Source organism: Coregonus clupeaformis, chromosome 10, assembly GCF_020615455.1.
Source record: "Coregonus clupeaformis isolate EN_2021a chromosome 10, ASM2061545v1, whole genome shotgun sequence".
NCBI classification, from domain to species: domain Eukaryota; kingdom Metazoa; phylum Chordata; class Actinopteri; order Salmoniformes; family Salmonidae; genus Coregonus; species Coregonus clupeaformis.
In genome coordinates this window covers 7,969,539-7,982,877 of record NC_059201.1, presented here as the reverse complement: position 1 = coordinate 7,982,877, position 13,339 = coordinate 7,969,539, and the positions used below count along the sequence as shown (strand labels likewise).

General features: G+C 37.5%; 1 protein-coding gene across 4 annotated transcripts in view; it reads right to left on the bottom strand.

The window, feature by feature from the left end:
- Positions 1-12,049, bottom strand: part of LOC121574921 (immunoglobulin-like and fibronectin type III domain-containing protein 1) — a 32,438-nt gene extending 20,389 nt beyond the window's left edge. The window contains exons 1-3 of one of the 4 annotated variants that reach the window (XM_045222839.1): positions 11,885-12,049; positions 2,457-2,545; positions 615-659 (exon numbers count right to left, since the gene is read on the bottom strand). In XM_045222839.1, the coding sequence (XP_045078774.1) occupies positions 615-659; positions 2,457-2,508 (97 nt within the window). In that variant the 5' untranslated portion in view covers positions 2,509-2,545; positions 11,885-12,049. The remainder of the gene's footprint in view (positions 1-614; positions 660-2,456; positions 2,546-11,884) is intronic. The other 3 variants (XM_045222842.1, XM_045222841.1, XM_045222840.1) reach the window with 3 other exon arrangements.
- Between the last annotated feature and the right edge of the window lie 1,290 nt (positions 12,050-13,339).

Sequence of the window (13,339 nt, the reverse complement as noted above, 5' to 3'; positions counted from 1 at the left end):
GTTAATTGTCTGTAAGAACATTTTCTGGAAGCCCATAACATAAAACCTAGGTCATGAAGGGCCCAATCTGTTCTCCCACATACTCGACTTGTATTCTCTTGCTCAAGCTACAGTTAGGTTGCAAGACAATATAAGGACCTCATAGCAATCAACCACAATGCCCTTCAGGGACAGTGTGTCAGTATTAATGGATTGTCATTTGTTTAGAAAACTAAGTGCATCTGTTGTGACGCTGAACGTTTGAGTCACACATGTATACGAATTACACCTTTCATATGATGATGTATAGAGTAGCCTACATGCAACACAGTCATTACTTTCATCCACCATGCTTTGGTACAGTAAAACACCCAGAAAAAAATATATAAGGTATACTCTCTTAGAAAAAAAGGTGCTATCTAAAACCTTAAAGCGTCCTTCAGCTTTCCCCATAGGAGAACCATTAGAATAAGCTTTTTGTTTCCATGTAGAGCCCTTTTGGGTTCAATGTAGAACCCTTTTGGGTTCAATGTAGAACCCTTTCCACAGTGGAAACCTTTTTCTAAGATTGTACAAAGAGAAAGACACATTAATGGTAACTCAAGTTGTTGAAGTTTCCTTTTTCTCTTGCATACCTTTTTTGTGGTGGGGCTTTTCCGCAGCACCCTCAGCGCCTTCCACTTTACAAGCAACATGACAGCAAGAGAAAGGAAATAGGACAGGAAACATTAATCCTGACAAAAGCACCAGAGAGAGGCTTGGGAACTTTGACAGGATTATGAATCCACACATACAGTACATAGATACATACAATTAACATTAAACACAAGGACAGGGGAAATATCCAACAAACACAACTTGGAGAGAACAAACCTCCTAAGGTTTCAGAAGATTATTTGTTGGAACAAATGTTTGAAAGAAAGAGTATGGAAGATTAATTGTATATATAAATGAGTAACCATTACACATTTCTGAGTATATCAAATCATGGCTTTAACAGCAATTATATTGTTTCCTAAGTCCTCATGCTGCTTGTCTTAGTCTTAGTTATATATTTTTTTATTCTTAAAAAATATCCTGTTTTTAGCATACAAGGTTATGTTTTCTCTATGACGACGGCCTATTAATACTAACTAAGAACTAATGGTGTTAAATTATACTAAATCTGCTGACCAACTTTGGTGTATCAGATTTCAGATATGCCAGTCCTCATTGGCATCCAATAAGGTCCCATTGAATGTGTTGTGGTTGTCCATAGGGTTGGGCTGTTGGGAATCCTTTTCTGTGCCAGTTACAGTGCATATTAATAGTTGGCTGTAAATTGATTTGGAAAACAGCTGAGGAAGATGAGATATCAGATTATATCTGCTACCAAACAGTTTCTTGTCAGACATCCATCTTTTGAGTCCAGTCTTCCCATTTCAATCTTCCCCACAGTGAAAACTCTTAAAACGCTTCAGTTTACTGGTCAAATATGATCTCAAACGTAATCTTCTGTTTAGATTTGATGACTGAGTAGATATGTTGTCCAGTAGTCAGCACAGGTTTGACCGATTTCTCTTGATGTCAAATCAGTTCTTCAGTTGAGTTTTTCCAGCATAAGTGTGTTGTCTTACAGGTTTGTGATGATTTTTTTGTAAACTACACGTAAATAAAACAATTCACAGCACCTTTCATTCTTCACTCTTCATAATCAAAGTAAACTTCTTATTTTTCTTTCTTCTGCTGAATCATAGCAATATCTTCATGCCCATTCCCTTTCCAATATCACCCACTGACTGGCTGGTGACATTGCCTTATGATGGCGTTGACAGAGAAGTGTTTGACATGATTGGTTCACTAGAAGTGTTGACATGGTGATTTGACTGCTACCTCACCTTGTAAATTGACTGAAGCAGCTTGTATTTCTTTGTGTGCTGGTCTGGAGAATGGTCCTTTTCTGCAATATCTTCATTCCAAGTATAATTGACACTGTAGTAGGTGTTGTTCATATTTAATCAGAGTGCTCCTGCATGATTCTAGAAGCTCAGATGATTGTGCACAAATATTTGGAGTGAAGGATCTCTTCAACATCCTCTCGATGGCACAAGAGCAGAAGACATTGTTAGGTGATGTTCTTGACGAAGCTTGGCATTTACCTAAATGTCATCTGTACTTGAAAATATATATCTTCTTCTATCTTCTCTTCACTCTGTTGTTTATTGGAAGGTCTAATTGAAACACTTTACATACATCGATTTACTGGCAAACCATCGGTAGAAGACGCTGGAGGACCATGTTGCACCATGTTTAACAATTGTTCTGCCAATACAGCACAACCTAACATTTTAGTGCCTGCAACTGTATCTTGGCAATCAATAATGGGCTATGATTCCTGCCATTTGTGTTATTTACCCCTTGCATGTGTGTGACTGCATTGGGTGGTTGTCTGTCTTGATTCGACTGATCTGAGGAGAAATCCATCATATTGCACTTACCCTTCTGCCCTTCGGCAGATTGATCTGTCACTTTCGCCTTCATTAACTTCATCTTGGTATCTTTTGGAGCTCTCTTAACTCAGAAGTCTCTGTAACAGACACTCACACAGAGAAAAGGAATGTAAGTTAAAACTGTTAAGTTGAATGGAACGTCACTACCACTGATTTACAGTCGTTGAGATGCCCACTAGGTACGAGACAAAATAAAAAGACACAAGGAGAAAAAAAAGGGGTTTCAGAAGAGATCATTTACATGAGTGACATTCTCTCCTCTTCAGCTAATTACCAGCAGGTGCCACTTGGAACTTGGGTTTAGTGTTAGTTTGCACCATTTCTAATCTCATTAAAGGGTTGCGTATCTAAGAAACCCTAAAATTGCTTCATCAGGGTAGTTGTACATTCCAACTCCTCCCAGATGATACAGTAAGAAGCAGCTGCTAGAAACAGGAGGATAAATCTTGATTAAATGGTGTCGTTATTCTACCCAATCAGTAAGAGGCAGCATGCAACATGTCTGTCTATTGGCCTTGTGTCCAACCACTGGATGTATGTCTATCCTAGGAATGTGATGCTGACATGTTTTGATTGAGCCCTGCACTTGTTGAGATCTCTACTAAACCAAACCAATGGGAGGATATTCCGAGGCAGTGGGGTAGCAACAGAGGCACTGAGGGCACTATACATATCAAGGTATTTGTAGATGGTAAATGGGGAACATAGCTAACGAAGATCTCTGCTCTCTGCTGATTACAGATGACTTGTCAATATGAATCTACAGGATTAAGAGTTGATCCTACATTTAGAGAATTCCTTCTAACAGTTTTATGTTGACGATTTAATATTGAATTGTGGTCACACAATACCTGAATCACACAATTTTTCTTAAAGCAATACTATCCTTGCCTGCCTGGTCTTATAGCATATGTTGTTTGGCTTTTCACATGTCCAAGATAAATTAGGATTTTGATTTATAATGTACATCAGGTGTCCTCAGACACAGATTGTAAAGACCTGAAATGCTAGGGATCTCAAGATACAGACTGACAGCACTTTTGGAGACGTATCAGTATCATTGGTCTACACGTGATAGGTCTCTATCGTTCCTTTTTTTGTTGTAGTAGTAAAATTTGACCTAATGGATGTTCTGCTCATCAAGCCTTAAAATGCTCATTGGTTAGGGGTTGAAGAGGGGGGAGTTATGAAGGGTAAGTTAACTCATATTTTTACATCTCGCCATAGATTCTTAGAAAATACAGTTAAGGAAGAAAACAGTAAGGTGAGTTCTACCGCTTCAGGTCTTATCTAATTATTAATATTTAGGTTTCGTATTTCCGTATCATTGAAGTGATACTTAAGGATAACTTGAGTTAACGTATGAGAAGATAAGTTATTTATGATAAGAACTTAGGTATACAGCATTAAAGCTGAATTACCTTGAAATCATGTAATAACTACATTTTGTTTCTAAACTAGGACTGTATGGTTGCATGCATTGTTTTACCTTATATTCTACTATTATATCTGTACTTTGGATTAGCATCTTACCAGCACTTGCCTGTACTTTGGATTAGCATCTTACCAGCACTTGCCTGTACTTTGATTTAGCACGTGGTGCAGATGACTCAGCTTTGCATTTGAAACCGTGAACATTATGTGTTCACATGATTTGCATGGTGCCATAACCCCACCCATCTGTTGGATGTTTTAAATGCATCAACAACATATTAGCGTCGTAGCAACTTATTAGCGACGTAGCAACTTATTAGCGTCACAGCAACATATTAGCGACATAGCAACACACAGTATGTGTCTTCACATATATAGTACCCTATAAGGACCAGATGGGTATAATTAATTAATTGTGAAAACAGATATTGTAGTGTACAATAAGCTACAAACATGCATCATGAGAAATCTCTCTCATTATGTGATATACAAGTAGGCTAAAGTGGTATTTACTAACATTGGGGATGCTTGAGAACTCAATGCCACCAAACCTGCCTGACTCGACATCCACTGATAACGAGTGAATATCACATGAGAGTTTATACCTTATTTTACTGTTTGTGTTTACCTGGTATTAACTACTTATTTTACTGTTTGTATTTACCTGGTATTAACTACTTATTTTACTGTTTGTGTTTACCTGGTATTAACTACTTATTTTACTGTTTGTATTTACCTGGTATTAACTACTTATTTTACTGTTTGTGTTTACCTGGTGTTAACTACTTATTTTACTGTTTGTGTTTACCTGGTGTTAACTACTTATTTTACTGTTTGTGTTTACCTGGTGTTCACTACTTATTTTACTGTTTGTGTTTACCTGGTGTTCACTACTTATTTTACTGTTTGTATTTACCTGGTATTAACTACTTATTTTACTGTTTGTATTTACCTGGTGTTAACTACTTATTTTACTGTTTGTGTTTACCTGGTGTTAACTACTTATTTTACTGTTTGTGTTTACCTGGTGTTAACTACTTATTTTACTGTTTGTGTTTACCTGGTGTTAACTACTTATTTTACTGTTTGTATTTACCTGGTGTTAACTACTTATTTTACTGTTTGTATTTACCTGGTGTTAACTACTTATTTTACTGTTTGTATTTACCTGGTATTACCTACTTGCTCTACCAGCTGTAGCTCAGCTGGTAGAGCACGGCGCTTGTAACGCCAGGGTAGTGGGTTCGATCCCCGGGACCACCCATATGTAAAAATGTATGCACACATGACTGTAAGTCGCTTTGGATAAAAGCGTCTGCTAAATGGCATATTATATTATTATATATTATTACTTATTTTACTGTTTGTATTTACCTAGTATTAACTACTTATTTTACTGTTTGTATTTAACTCGTGTTATCTTTAACTGGTCTTAGCGTTCTGGTTACCTAATAATTACTTAATATATACATTTGATTGTTTTGGAATTCCATTGATGCATGCAACGATGTGTACCATTTGGTACAAATTATTAACTAATTAAGTTCCAGTTGGTATCCATTGTTACAAGCTACTAGTTACTTACCACCTAATAGTAAATAACCAGGTTGATTCTAGTTGTAAAAAATAAGCTAGAGCAGATTTTGTTATCTCAAGCATTCTATCTGAATAATAAAAGCGCTGAACAGGTTTGATAGAATCTGTCCTTAAGTCTTCGAGCAGCCTCCACAGGGATGGAATTTAAGGATTTTCGCCACTGGACAGCCAGGCTAGTAGACCAAAATCTGTGTCATGTGATATTTGAAAATACAAAGTTTCTCTTGCCGGTGGGATACTTGGGCACATTTTCTATTAGGCCGGTCTGAAAAGTATCACTTCAGGCTAGCGGGCTAGATTAAATTCCATCCCTGAACCTCAGGCTATCTTAATAAACACACGAGCTGTGCCATTACTCAAATTGAGAGCTTTATTTTTAGTTCATTACACACTCCCAAGTGTCTGTCCAAAGCAGAGCTGGACTCCAGCAGTGGTCTTGACTCTTGCCGGGGGCTTGAAAATGAACACCAAAGAGCAAAGCAACCTGCCCTAGGAGATATCTGGGCAGGAGCAAAAGGTCCTTCAGGTTACAGGAAACCTGCTACCCTTCTCATCCTCCTAATACACTTTAGATGGCTAAGTTATTAGGCCGCTTCATCAAGTGTTACATCACATTCAGTTTGATGTTTTCTACCATTTCTATCTGTATTAGACAGTATATGCAACCTCCTGCAGAGTAAATTAACTGTCAATAGATCCAGGCTACGCCGTGCCCGTGTGCTATCACGCTGATCTTCACCTGTTTCTCTGATAAGTGGCTGTGCAGTGAGAAATAGGAGCCATGCTTTATAACATAATTACATGCCATGAGTATGTGGGCCATATGCCACGACTGGCAGCATAAGTAATTCACCACACTGGAGGTAGGCTGTCTTGAAATGTGCTGCTACTGTTGATGGAAAGAAGAGTCCTCTTTATTGATAATGTATGTCTATTTGTATGTATATGTTTACGTGACGTATTATTCATGTTGTGGCATATGTTTGTTACTAGTTTTGTACTTTGTTATGTAATTATCACACAAGTGCTTACTTAGACTACTTCATAACTAAATTATATGAAAAAGTGTTGATATTGGATCAGTGATGCAGTTTTGTCTTGTAGCTCCTTCATCTTGCAAATATTCCACATGGTGTTTCACATGAACTCATAAAGGTGTTGTATTACAGAGTGATAGACAACACAGATGCAGCCCTGCCGTGACTTCCAACGTGCAGTCATGAAACTGAATTAATAAACATTTACATTACATTTACATTACATTTACATTACATTTACGTCATTTAGCAGACGCTCTTATCCAGAGCGACTTACATTATTCTTTTTTTTTTTTTTCATACTGGCCCCCCGTGGGAAACGAACCCACAACCCTGGCGTTGCAAACGCCATGCTCTACCAACTGAGCTACCTTCCTGCCGGCCATTCCCTCCCCTACCCTGGACGACGCTGGGCCAATTGTGCGCCGCCCCATTGGTCTCCCGGTTGCGGCCGGCTACAGCAGAGCCTGGATTCGAACCAGGATCTCTAGTGGCACAGCTAGCACTGCGATGCAGTGCCTTAGACCACTGCGCCACTCGCAACACTCTAAATAAAGTGTCCAGGTTTGATGGAGCACCTTCAACCTCATGACCTTCGTGACTCCATTTAACATGTCCTGTTCACTGGTAAATGTGTTAATATAAACTACACCTTGTTTTTTTGTGATTTAATGTTTAACTTTATCCACTTGGTAGCAAACATTCACACACTGTCCTAACACAAGAAAGTATTGTAATAGTGTGCATGTAAACCTGTGTCAATTTCACCTCTGAGGGAAGATTGACAAAGACCTGTGGGTTCTTGCTATGTAACACTACAGCACCAAGGCCATTAATTTAGGGGCAGGATATAGCTACATTATGAATCAACCAGCTTGACAGTGTGCTGAACCTACAGTGAGCCGTGAGAATGATCTCATCAGGGGCTGAACAGCAAACAAACACATGTTGGTCATTCCACGAAATGGGTGCCTTTTGGACATGCAAACTTTTAAGAAATGAACTTTAAAATATCTCTTCTTTCAATGTTCAATTGCATAGAGGATATGTTTAGCCTATGGAAAAACACTTTTCCCATCTCAAGCATTAACATCCTAAAGATAAAAAAAAGAGCATTTTATCAGCGCTTTTAACACACTATGTGTCAACCCTGTTAAAGACACTTATGTAACTTCCTAACTATTATTTAAAAGCATGTTGGAGATAAATCCAACATGTTCTCATATAATATCAAACTGATAAAGTTACCGTTGGGCCTCTAACAGGGTTGAGGTTTTAGGTGACGATCAGCCATACTCCTCATGTGGTGAAGAGCATGGTACCACATGGTGTTCATGAAATTTGAAATTATACATACAGTATGTTCCACAGATTATGAAAGTTTAATCAAATTCAAGTTTCCTTAAGATTAACTGAGCTAACAGGGTTGATGTGTTGAGCTAGACCATCTCATGATTAAACAATTATAAATAGACCAACAACAGTGGTGTAAAGTACTGAAGTAAAAATACTTTAAAGTACTACTTAAATCGTTATTTATTTATTTTTTGAGGGGGGGGGGGGGGTTCAGTACTTTGTTATTTTTGACAACTTTTACTTTTACTTCACTGCATTCCTAAAGAAAATATGTAGTTTTTACTCCATACATTTTCCCTGACACCCAAAAGTACTCGTTACATTTTTAATGCTTAGCAGGACAGGAAAATTGTCAAATTCAAGCACTTATAAAGAGAACATCCCTGGCCATCCCTACTGCCTGTGATCTGGTTGACTCACTAAACACAAATGCTTAGTTTGTAAATTATGTGTGAGTGTTGGAGTGTGCCCCTGGCTATCCGTAAATAAATTAAAAACAATAAAATTGTGCTTAATATAAAGAACACTTTTGATACTTAAGTATATTTTAGCAATTACATTTACTTTTGGTACTTAAGTATATTTAAAAACAAATACTTTTAGACTTTTACTCAAGTAGTATTTTACTGGTTGACTTTCACTTTTACTTGAGTCATGTTCTATATAGATATCTTTACTTTTACTCAAGTATGACAATTGGGTACTTTTTTCCCCACTGCCTATACCAAAGATACTTTTAAGTAACCCTCTGTGCCTATACACACAGCCCCGTGTAGCTCAGTTGGTAGAGCATGGCGCTTGCAACGCGTGGGTTCGTTTCCCACGGGGGGCCAGTATGAAAAAATGTATGCACTCACTAACTGTAAGTCACTCTGGATAAGAGCATCTGCTAAATGACTAAAATGTAAATGTATACTCTCTGGCTCTGCGAATATGTAAGTAGAAACTGATCTAGAATTAAGAATCTTGTTGAGGTTACCATCCCCAAATCTTCACGAAAATTCCAAACTGACCTTAGATCAACACCCAGGGGCAACTTCAGCTTTTAATCCCCGCCTATTCTTACAACTAACGAAATAAAAGGACCAATGAACGGTCAATATGTAAATCTACGAACCACGAAAAGAGATAGAAGACATTTCCCTTTCTACCATGCTGTTCAGAAGACCCAAAGGATGTCAACGGCTGTGAATCATTTAACTTGGTGGAATGGTACATTATTTTAAAGGGGCAAATTGTTTGCATAACAGGGTTTAACTTTAAAATTAGAGACAGATGTAAATGCATCACTAATCACATGCATATAAATAATAATCTTCAGAACTGACTTTGTTAAAGCTGCTAAATAACTAGGCCTTTACAATGATGGTGAAAATTGGAGAAATGTTTGGATTAAGTGGGTTGAAATCTTCCTAGAAGTGACAGAGTGTTGACGGAGGGAATGCTGAATTTTGACACAGTAACAAGCCTTTATTCAGATTTAAAAAAAACTGATTTATTGAATTATCCATGTGGTCTATATTAAGATGGACTTTTAAAATTCAATATTGGTGGAACATTTGTACTTTAAAAAACAATGGGACGCAAAAGGCACCCATTTCGTGGAATGACCCGCGTACCTATTACTAAAATGGTGCGAGACAAGTCTGAGTAACTCTGTCTTCCACCATTGACTGCACTGTTGACCGCGCACTTGAACTGGCATCTGAGAGGTTCTCAAGTGTCTCTCCCGGCGATTTTTCACACATACCCTGACCACAGCTGAGAGTGTCTAACCCAGATTCTGACTTCAGCTGTATAACTCACACAAAACTGTTCCTTGATGACAAGGGGGTTTTGGCGACAAACGAGTGCTGTATCTGAAGAGTAGCATTTTTTTGAATTGGCAAATGGTTTTCTCAATTATTTTCAATTAAGGGAGCTGCCAAGTTCATGCATAAATGACACAATAGAGACTGCAAGGTATGTTTGGCACATGCTTCACCATTGTAACGCACAGGGCATTTAGCTAATGTTATGTTCCTTTTGTTCAACTGCATTGTTTCCAAATACAATCATGTATCTTCTAATTTCTTTCTGTTTCTGTTAAATGACACAACAAAAGTTAATGTAGATACAAGTCATTCGTATTTTCTTAACCGTTAGTCTAAATGTCTGCACACACACACAAGGTACACACTGAGTGTATAAAACATTAGGAACACCTGCTCTTTCCATGACATAGACTGACCAGGTGAATCCAGGTGAAAGCTGTGATGCCTTATTGATGTCACTTGTTAAATCCACTTCAATCAGTGTAGATGAAGGGGAAGAGACAGGTTAAAGAAGGATTTTTTAAGCCCTGAGACAATTGAGATATGGATTGTGTATGTGTGCCATTCAGAGGGTGAACGGGCAAGCCAAAATATTTAAGTGCCTTTGAACAGGGTATGGTAGTAGGTGCCAGGCATACCGGTTTGAGTGTGTTAAGAACTGCAACGCTGCTGGGTTTTTCACGCTCAACAGTTTCCCGTTTATAACAAGAGTGGTCCACCACCCAAAGGACATCCAGCCAACTTGACACAACTGTGGGAAGCACTGGAGTCAACATGGGCCAGCATCCCTGTGGAACACTTTCGACACCTTGTAGAGTCCATGCCCCGGCGAATTGAGGCTGTTCTGAGGGCAAAAGGGGGTGCAAATCAATATTAGGAAGGTGTTCCTAATGTTTCGTATACTCAGTGTGTGTGTGTGTGTATATATATATATATATATATATATATATATATATATATATATATATATATATACATTATAGTTTTTTAATAGTTTTTTATTTTTTTTATTTCACCTTTATTTAACCAGGTAAGCCAGTTGAGAACAAGTTCTCATTTACAACTGCGACCTGGCCAAGATAAAGCAAAGCAGTGCGATAAAAACAACAACACAGAGTTACATATGGGGTAAAACAAAACATAAAGTCAAAAAATACAACAGAAAATTTATATACAGTGTATGCAAATGTAGCAAGTTATGGAGGTAAGGCAATAAGGCAATAAATAGGCTATAGCCTATATAGCCTATATATATATATATATATATATATATATATATATATATATATATATATATATATATATATATATAAATATATATATACAGTATATGTATTGTCTAAATTGCACTGATTTCAGAATACCTTTTGCCGTTTGACTTTAAAACCAGCCCACTCTAGCTATGGCGTCTCATATATATATATATATATATATATATATATATATATATATATATATATTGGACTGCATTTTTATTTGACACCTCCGCCTATAGTTAGCCGTCACCCGGCAACCTCACGGCTATGACCTAACGGCTATGACCTCACGGCTATGACCTCACGGCTATGATCCAGCTCCACAAATTCCACAACTGTGAAATTCAAACTGCAGAACACACATGCCCAACTAAAAAGATATTATGCACCACCACCAAGTCAGATGTGCCTCTTCATATGGAATCCCATTCAAATGTACAGTAGAGTATGTCAGACACATAAGTAAGTGCAAGTCCATAACAAACTTAATGAGGTATTCAGTAACTTGAGTAACTGAAATTAGAGGGCATTAAAAACTTAAAGACCACAAAGTAAACAGTTGCGACATTTAGTACCCTTCCACCTTTGTCTTTTATGTACCTTTTTAAAGGTATTCAGCCCTGCTGAAGTTATTTTACACCCTAATCTTTCAATATCAACTGAAAATCCATGTGGTCATACAAGCACCTGCTTACATACTAATTTGCAGAATAGCATTATCACTATATTTCCCAGAACACCTAAACACTATTAATACTACTTTCTGTACATTATGGAATGTTGACCTTTCCTCAAGTCACATAATAGAATAACATTACTGGCACAATTTTAAAAAGGTACAAGCCCGGTTTGTTTTTTTCCTCCATGCTGGTCCATCTCGTCCGACCCCCGCATTCTGCCAGAGAGAGGGAAGAACGACCTACCTGCTCACAGTCCTCAGCGCTCTCAGCTGTGCTCCTTTCAAGCAACACTGTGGCTACTCTGATATTTGAGTGCCTGCTCCAAGTTGTGCTAGGTAATAAATCCTTTGCGCAACGTGTGTGTCTCTGCCTGAGGGCCTCTGGTGTCCAGACTCAGCGACTGCCAAAACGAGTTGTCTTTTTGTATTTGTGTTGAGGAATTGCACCAAAGACGTTTGGTTGGGTGGGAAGTGAAGAGGGGGGCACCACTGAGGGTGGGTCAGTAGAGAGAGGGTCTAACTAATACTTCCTTTACAGTGGTACCCTCATAATGCTTATTAACTGGTTCCCATAATCACACCTTCACTTAAAATCATGTTAGAGAAATAATATGAAATGTTCTTGGTGTATATCCAGTGGATTTAACACTGCAAGCTTGTCTGGACCCATTATGGTTATTTTCCACTATACATTTGAGTGTCATTCATTACTAGAATAAGAAGGTCTGTGTTTATTACAGTTGCATTTGACTAATAAATGTAGTATTTTGTGTGTGAATAAATTGTAGTAAGATGTCAATTGTTCCTTTCAATAAAGCAGTCAACAAAATGTAAAAGAAAATACAGTGGTTAATGTTTTAATTTCAAAGATTAATCAATATATCAGAAAGACTGCTATGTCATGTCACATTAACATTTTACATTAAGAAATAACAACACGATAGACTACATCAGCTTTATTTACCTTCTGAGTTACATCTCGTCATCCTCAAACCAATTTGCGATTAAGAAACACTTTTATGTTGACTGTAAACCACACAGGTCAGGGCAGGAAATAAATGAAATAAATGCATCAATGTATATTTTTAAATACAAACATTTATTACTGAAAATGACCAGTGATTTTTTATTTTGGCTCAGTGGTTAATATTTGTATGCTCTTCTGTGGTGTTGGAAAGGTTCTTTGGAAGCGTAAATCTTAAGATTTGACTTTGCCCCATTAAATTTAGCGTGGAACGTAACTTGGCTGTTATTTTCCTGCAAGTATGAGGGGCATGGTAGTATTAATTACTGTCTCACTTACTGTAATTCATTTCACTGTGCTTTCTATGGTTACAGTAACCATAATGGTCAATGTTTTTTTCTTCTTAAATGTTGTGAGAGATTGTATTCCCCCATAACAAAAAATTTTAAGAAAAAAAGAAAATAAACGTGCACTTCTCTTTTTCTACTAGCACTGCCTTTGCTGATAACATCTTTATTGAGGAAAAATGTACTTAAAGCCAGACTCAGTAAGTGTCAGTTTCGTTATTTTGTTTACATTTTATATTTTGTTTTGTCAACAAAACAAACACAGGCAAGACGTCATGACATGCTGTACAGTCGTGGTCAAAAGTTTTGAGAATGACACAAATACTAATTTTCACAAAGTCTGCTGCCTCAGTTTTGATGATGACAATTTGCATATACTCCAGAATGT